We start from the raw sequence: 8,813 nt of genomic DNA on the forward strand, positions 1-8,813 counted from the left end.
CTGTTTAGCAGTCTGATGGCCTTGAGATAGATGTAGTATACCTGAATATCCCTTTGTGAATAACATCCTAGAAGATTAATAACAAGGAAGCTGCAATCAGAAAAAATGTGGCAGTGCAAAAAATACTGAACAAAAATATAAACACAACCATTTAAAATATTTTACTGAGTTACAGTTTATAGAAGGAAATCAGTCAATTAAAATAAATAAATTATGCCCTAATCTATGGATTTCACATGACTGGGCAGGGGCACAGCCATCGGTGGGCCTGGGAGGGCATAGGTGGCCTTTTATTGTCCTCAGCACAAGGTGCACCTGTGTCATGATCATGCCGTTAAATCAGCTTCTTGATATGTCACACCTGTCAGGTAGATGGATTATTTTGGAAAACGAGAAATGCTCACTAACAGGGATGAGAACAAATTTGTGCACAAAGTTTGAGAGAAATACGTTTTTTGTGCGTAGGGAACATTTCTAGGATCTTTTATTTCAGCTCATGAAAAATGGGTTTAATCATGGATGTTTTACAGGGTTGGTGTCAATTCCATTTCAATGCAATCAATTCTAGTCTAATGTAAAAATAAAATAAAAATAGAGACTCATATCTGAAATGATTTTTTTTTTAAATGGACAATAAAATAAATAAATTAGATTCACACAAGGAATGAGTTGTTAATTGCATGAGAATCTAAACGTATGTACAGTAACAACTATTCTCTCTGCAAAATATGGCCATCAAGGCACTGCAGTAGACTTTCTTACCTAAACTTTCATGGTCAGGAGGATTCCTGTCCAAAAATAAAGCAGGGTCTCAGTTGACTGGGAGCAGAGGTTTGCCAAATGTGACCCCAAATGTTGGGCCTTTGTCAGTACTTTATTAAGTGTAGTACTCACCTGACCAAAAAAACTCTCTCTTATAGATAACCTTCAGGTGACATTATTATGTGGGCACAGAGATTCGTTTCACATCTTTATTTACAATACATATTTACATTTACATTTTAGTCATTTAGCAGACACCCTTATCCAGAGCAACTTACAGTAGTGAATGCATACATTTCATTTCATACATTATTTTTCTGTGCTGGCCCCCTGTGGGAATCGAACCCACAACCCTGGTGTTGCAAACACCATGCTCTACCAACTGAGCTACAGGGAAGGCTACTGAGCTACAGGGAAGGCTATATAGTTTTTAAGGGAATTGTATTGGCAGGAATATATAATGAACACTAGGCCTAGATGTGACCTGCCAACGATCGTTTATACAAAAATATTACTAGAATTACATCAGTGATCAATTACATTTGTTCCCCAAAAAATCCTGTAGATCTGTTTTGACCTCAATACGTTCTGATGAACAGTCAGGGTGTAAACATTAAGATATTATATTCAGTATCCAAGTCAATATGCAAGGTCTGAATGGATAACAGTACATTATTGTAAATGTAGATTCCAAGGCAAAACAATTATATTGAAGGCCCAATGCAGCCATTTTTAAATCAATATCAAATCATTTCTGGGTAACAATTTAGTACCTTATTGTAATAGATTTCCATTCAAATGGACCAAAACAGCTTTTTAGCAAAAAAACTATTTCTCAAGCAAGAATTTTGCTAGGACTGTCTGGGAGTGGTCTGAGTGGGGAGGGTAACACAGAAAACTAGCTGTTATTGGCAGAGGTTTGGAACTCTCTTTGTTGTTGGTCTATTAACCAATTTACCGCATGGTGACTTCACTGGGCCTTAAAGAAAATAATTACATTTAATTTAGAAATAAAACAATTCAAAATACTGTTACTGTGAAACCCACTGATAAATCATAAATAGACAAAGTGCATAAAGTATATTTCAATTACTATGATAATAAGTGCATAATACATAGATTTTCAGATCCACAACAGGAATCTTCAGAAATGTATACATTTCTGAAAACAGTAGCTCTTCGAGAGAAAAAAAAGAAGGTGCATACTATGATTATTGATCAAATTATCCAATGACAAAAGAGGCATTGTCAAGCCATCAACTGGTTCTATATGGTTTGTGGGCGTTACTTTGACAAAACACTCATAATGGAGGATAGAATTTCAGAGAAATACCACTGACACTAGCCTGATTTGAATTGTTTGTGTTGAAAACTAAGGCGATGGTGTGGGAAAATATTCAGAGTGTAATCTGTGTAATAAAAAATATACAGTAACATAATAATACTTGTTGGGCAAGATTCAATCATGACCACGTTGCATATTGTGAGAAACGTGCACTATGGGAAAAAATATAACTATTGCTCCTGCATCCTTTCATTTTGTTAAAATGATCTATATTTGTATTACCAGATTATCAGGAGTACTTGAAATGTTATTTTCAATACTACATGAATACTGAGATATTTCATTTGAATCCCTTCCCACTATAGTTAGATTGTCATTACAGTACATTGGTATAAATCACACACACACACACACACACACACACCTTTTGCGTGGTTGGGAATCACGACGCCTCATTTTAAGCACACATTCTCCCCACTGAAGGAAAGAGTCTAGGCACCAAAAATAAACATAGAGACAAGGATTACATGTGCAAAGCCTATTCTCTCCCAATGGGTTCACGTGTACTGGGGAAGTCACAGGTCTCAGTCACTGCCAGGAGGGCTTACGAAAGGCTGGGGTTACTCATCAAGCTCTGTTGCGATTGGTTACATTAGGCTGTGTGTGTTTGTCTGTGAGAAAGTGAGAGAGAGCAAGAGAGTGAGAGGAACAGCACCCGGATGCAAGAGAAAGAACTTGGTCCCTTGGGAAGCTGCTGGAATTGATGCTATATGCTGAGGGGAGGGTCTCTTTTCTTCCCCTGTGAAAGCAGGGGGCACTTTAAACCCACTTGTGTGCACATAGGATTGTGTCCTCTGACCTCTACTCAGCCAAAGGGCCTGATCCTACATCCTTGCAGAGACAATAGTAGTAGGTGCAAGGCAAGGTGAGCCACCAGGGCCCTGGGTTCCTCTGTAACATGTAGACATGAGGGGGATACAATACATTTCTACCTCAAATTAAAAATCTAATTACATTTTGTTTGTCACATTTGCCGAATACAACAGGTGTAGACCTTACAGTGAATTTCTTACTTACAAGCCCTTAACCAACAATGCAGTTTTAAGAAAAATAAGTGTTAAGAATGTATTTACTAAAATAAACTGAAGTAAAAAATAAAGAAATACCTGTCCTTACTCCTATAATGTTGAAATAAGTGTTCACATTCAACAAATACAGCAAATTTCATTACAATCCACCAGGGCCCTGGGGCCCTCTGTTCACAGTGGTAATAGACAGACATAGTTGAGAACAATGGGTCAAGCACAACAAATACAGCATCTAACATTACAATCCATTAACGTCTTCGTTCTACTGCATTGCCGACCTACAATTACAATTACAATTCCATCCAAAACATAGTTTCCAATAAAATAAAATAAACACTGCTAGCAATGGGTAGTTACTGTTTACCATAGTATGAAGTTCCAATGTGTTAAATAATTCAATGTATAAATCTTTAATAGAGGTGAGAATCAGTGGAAAGGTCGTTGGAGCAACTTGCCAGGAACCCCTCAGTGACATATTCAAAAAAGGAGTGAGAAAGAAGGGGGAACAAATAGCCTTTGACTTAACACACTGAATGACTAGCATAGCCCCTACCCTCCAGGCACAGCTATACAGCTCTCCCATATTAACCTGAATGACTAGCATAGCCCCTACCCTCCAGGCACAGCTATACAGCTCTCCCATATTAACCTGAATGACTAGCATAGCCCCTACCCTCCAGGCACAGCTATACAGCTCTCCCATATTAACCTGAATGACTAACATAGCCCCTACCCTCCAGGCACAGCTATACAGCTCTCCCATATTAACCTGAATGACTAGCATAGCCCCTACCCTCCAGGCACAGCTATACAGCTCTCCCATATTAACCTGAATGACTAGCATAGCCCCTACCCTCCAGGCACAGCTATACAGCTCTCCCATATTAACCTGAATGACTAACATAGCCCCTACCCTCCAGGCACAGCTATACAGCTCTCCCATATTAACCTGAATGACTAGCATAGCCCCTACCCTCCAGGCACAGCTATACAGCTCTCCCATATTAACCTGAATGACTAGCATAGCCCCTACCCTCCAGGCACAGCTATACAGCTCTCCCATATTAACCTGAATGACTAACATAGCCCCTACCCTCCAGGCACAGCTATACAGCTCTCCCATATTAACCTGAATGACTAGCATAGCCCCTACCCTCCAGGCACAGCTATACAGCTCTCCCATATTAACCTGAATGACTAACATAGCCCCTACCCTCCAGGCACAGCTATACAGCTCTCCCATATTAACCTGAATGACTAGCATAGCCCCTACCCTCCAGGCACAGCTATACAGCTCTCCCATATTAACCTGAATGACTAACATAGCCCCTACCCTCCAGGCACAGCTATACAGCTCTCCCATATTAACCTGAATGACTAGCATAGCCCCTACCCTCCAGGCACAGCTATACAGCTCTCCCATATTAACCTGAATGACTAGCATAGCCCCTACCCTCCAGGCACAGCTATACAGCTCTCCCATATTAACCTAAGCAGCTTCTAGTTTGGTGCCAACGTCTATCAAACTGCTCAACTCTTGAAGTATTTATGTATTTGTATTGTAAATATGCATATATATATATATATATATATATATATATATATATATATATATATATATATATATTTAACCAGCTATATTATTTAACCAGCTAGGCAAGTTGAGAACAAGTTCTCATTTACAACTGCGACCTGGCCAAGATAAAGCAAGCCGTTTGACACATACAACAACACAGAGTTACACATGGAGTAAAACAAACATACAGTCAATAATATAGTAGAAAAATAAGTCTATATACAAAGTGAGCAAATGAGGTGAGGTAAGGGAGGTAAAAGGCAAAAAAGGCCATGGTGGCGAAGTAAATACAATATAGCAAGTAAAACACTGGAATGGTAGATTTGCAGTAGAAGAAAGTGCAAAGTAGAAATAGAAATAATGGGGTGCAAAGGAGCAAAATAAAATAAATAAATACAGTAGGGGAAGAGGTAGTTGTTTGGGCTAAATTATAGATGGGCTATGTACAGGTACAGTAATCTGTGAGCTGCTCTGACAGCTGGTGCTTAAAGCTAGTGAGGGAGATAAGTGTTTCCAGTTTCAGAGATTTTTGTAGTTCGTTCCAGTCATTGGTAGCAGAGAACTGGAAGGAGAGGCGGCTGAAGGAGGAATTGGCTTTGGGGGTGACCAGAGAGATATACCTGCTGGAGCGCGTACTACAGATGGGTGCTGCTATGGTGACCAGCGATATAGCCTGTGATTGCATGTAACGCTTCCAATCCTTTATACTGTACATGTTTTGTGTTCTATGTTGTTATGTCTTGTATGTAGCAATCCGTCACCACACATGAAGTTCCCTCTCAGGAAATAAAAGCCATTTTGAATTTGACTTTGAGTAATAAGATTTATATAGGGCCTCCAATGTTATAAAGTGGAGTACCTAAGTGCAGTATGTCTTTATGAAATATAGAAATATTTCGTCATTACACTCACGCTACAATTAATGACATAAACCACCCAGTTACTCAACCCTGCACCTTAGAGGCTGCTGCTCTATGTACATAGACATGTTTATATACTACTTAATAATAGTCATGTTTACATACTACTTAATAATAGTCATGTTAGTAATGTTTACATACTACTTAATAATAGTCATGTTAGTAATGTTCATATACTACTTAATAATAGTCATGTTAGTAATGTTCATATACTACTTAATAATAGTCATGTTAGTAATGTTCATATACTACTTAATAATAGTCATGTTAGTAATGTTCATATACTACTTAATAATAGTCATGTTAGTAATGTTTACATACTAAATAATAGTCATGTTAGTAATGTTTATATACTACTTAATAATAGTCATGTTAGTAATGTTTGCATACTAAATAATAGTCATGTTAGTAATGTTTATATACTACTTAATAATAGTCATGTTAGTAATGTTTATATACTACTTAATAATAGTCATGTTAGTAATGTTCATATACTACTTAATAATAGTCATGTTAGTAAGGTTTACATACTAAATAATAGTCATGTTAGTAATGTTTATACACTACTTAATAATAGTCCTGTTAGTAATGTTTATATACTACTTAATAATAGTCATGTTAGTAATGTTTATATACTACTTAATAATTGTCATGTTAGTAATGTTCATATACTACTTAATAATAGTCATGTTAGTAATGTTGACATACTAAATAATAGTCATGTTAGTAATGTTTATATACTACTTAATAATAGTCATGTTAGTAATGTTTATATACTGCTTTACTCGTCTCATAAGTATATACTGTATGCTATTCTACTGTATTTTAGTCTATGCCACTCTGACATTGCTCGTTTAAGTATTTATATATTTCTTAATTGCATTCTTTTACTTTTAGATTTGATGTATTGTTGCATTGAGCTATAGCTAGTCACTACTAGATACTACTGCACTGTTGTAGTTAGGTACACAAGCATTTCACTACACCCGCAATAACATCTGCTAAGTATGTGCATGTGACCCATAAAATTAAATTTGATTTTAATAATAGAGCTATGTTCAGGAAATACATGTTATTTTTGACTTCCTACTTCAGGAGACAGGTCTCAGTTGAATGGAACCGGTGTAGTTCTTTTTCCCCATGGTCAAATAAAAACACAGAATGGTTTAGAGTGACTAGCTCTACCTCCTCTAACTCCTCTAAGGAGCATTGACACAAATACCGCTAAAATATGTAGGGGGAAATAGTTAAGTAGATATTTGATTAAACATACTATTCTTGTGATTTAGTCTATTGTTCTAAATCTGATGAAAATAAAATGACTTCAACAACAGTATTAGCAAGCCATAAATGCCATGTAACTGCCTGTACCTACAGTATACACCTGTCGCTGTTAATAAATAAGTAATATTCACTTGTACTATATAATTCTGCCTGTGTAAGTATAAATACAAGCAACATATTCAAGGTCATCAACATAATATCAAATACAGTTAAATAAGATGTAATTCTTCTGACTAGCCAACCCTTTTCAGAGTTGGTGTTTTACTATACTGCTAGCGCACAGTGTCACATCTGACAACTCAGATGCAAAAGTCTCTACAAATATCCTTTCTTTGTAAAGCTGCTTAGACAACAATGTCAGACTAGCCGACGGACCCTTTTGTGTATTGAACCTCATTGTTAGGCTCAACACCACGGCTTAAAGTGTTGGTCATCCATCCCTACAACATGAGTCTGTTCTGACGCCCTGCAAAGACTCAATAACAAACACATTTGTGCACCAATATCTTAACCTGTGAAGAATTACATTTTCATGAGATGAGAGATAGTTCATCACACCAGCCTCAACTCTACAGTATGTACCAGAATACTATAAAGATATTATAACTGTAGGTATTCTTAGAAATGGAAATGCAATGAAATGGCCATGTTGCTCTGTCTTTATCACATTAGATCAACCCTGAAGCGGCCATGTTGCTCTGTCTTTATCACATTAGATCAACCCTGAAACGGCCATGTTGCTCTGTCTTTATCACATTAGATCAACCCTGAAACGGCCATGTTGCTCTGTCTTTATCACATTAGATCAACCCTAAAACGGCCATGTTGCTCTGTCTTTATCACATTAGATCAACCCTGAAACGGCCATGTTGCTCTGTCTTTATCACATTAGATCAACCCTGAAGCGGCCATGTTGCTCTGTCTTTATCACATTAGATCAACCCTGAAACGGCCATGTTGCTCTGTCTTTATCACATTAGATCAACCCTGAAACGGCCATGTTGCTCTGTCTTTATCACATTAGATCAACCCTGAAGCGGCCATGTTGCTCTGTCTTTATCACATTAGATCAACCCTGAAACGGCCATGTTGCTCTGTCTTTATCACATTAGATCAACCCTGAAACGACCATGTTGCTCTGTCTTTATCACATTAGATCAACCCTGAAACGGCCATGTTGCTCTGTCTTTATCACATTAGATCAACCCTGAAACGGCCATGTTGCTCTGTCTTTATCACATTAGATCAACCCTGAAACGACCATGTTGCTCTGTCTTTATCACATTAGATCAACCCTGAAACGGCCATGTTGCTCTGTCTTTATCACATTAGATCAACCCTAAAACGGCCATGTTGCTCTGTCTTTATCACATTAGATCAACCCTAAAACGGCCATGTTGCTCTGTCTTTATCACATTAGATCAACCCTGAAACGGCCATGTTGCTCTGTCTTTATCGCATTAGATCAACTCTGAAACGGCCATGTTGCTCTGTCTTTATCGCATTAGATCAACTCTGAAACGACCATGTTGCTCTGTCTTTATCGCATTAGATCAACTCTGAAACGGCCATGTTGCTCTGTCTTTATCACATTAGATGAACCCTGAAAATAGAAAGAAAAAGCATAACAAATGTACCTGTTATAGACAAAGATATCTAACATTAATCTTTCGATCCATTATCAGAATGAAAGAGGATAAATGTTAAGATAACAAAAATGTAAACATATATCTGTGTGTAAAATAACAACTATTAATTTGTAGTATTTTACTGTGTAGACTTTGACTTTTTAGATCAAATATATTAGTTAAATGGCACTCAAACTACCATATTTAAATGTTTCCATTAATGCAAGGTTAAGCTGGGGAAATATAATATGGTCTGCTGCTGAAATGGAT

At 37.3% G+C, this 8,813-nt stretch overlaps 1 protein-coding gene across 1 annotated transcript; it reads right to left on the minus strand.

Annotated features, from left to right (window-relative positions):
* Window positions 1–3,206: 3,206 nt before the first annotated feature.
* On the minus strand, window positions 3,207–4,673 carry LOC115185188 (uncharacterized). Its single transcript, XM_029745701.1, has 2 exons — window positions 3,725–4,673; window positions 3,207–3,664 (listed from the first exon to the last, which is right to left on the minus strand). The coding sequence occupies exons 1-2, from the start codon at window positions 4,616–4,618 to the stop codon at window positions 3,398–3,400; spliced, it is 1,161 nt and encodes a 386-aa protein (XP_029601561.1). The 5' UTR covers window positions 4,619–4,673; the 3' UTR covers window positions 3,207–3,397.
* Window positions 4,674–8,813: the final 4,140 nt, after the last annotated feature.

This window comes from Salmo trutta, chromosome 3 (genome assembly GCF_901001165.1).
Source record: "Salmo trutta chromosome 3, fSalTru1.1, whole genome shotgun sequence".
In the NCBI taxonomy this organism is placed as follows: Eukaryota; Metazoa; Chordata; class Actinopteri; order Salmoniformes; family Salmonidae; genus Salmo; species Salmo trutta.

What these genes read in the sequence shown, in the direction of transcription:
- LOC115185188 (XM_029745701.1), bottom strand. Translation starts at nt 4,618, where the DNA reads ATGGGAGAGCTGTATAGCTGTGCCTGGAGGGTAGGGGCTATGCTAGTC. An exon ending in GGGCTATGCTAGTCATTCAG is followed by an intron (nt 3,665 to 3,724) that starts GTTAATATGGGA and finishes CTAGTCATTCAG; the next exon opens with TGTGTTAAGTCAAAGGCTAT.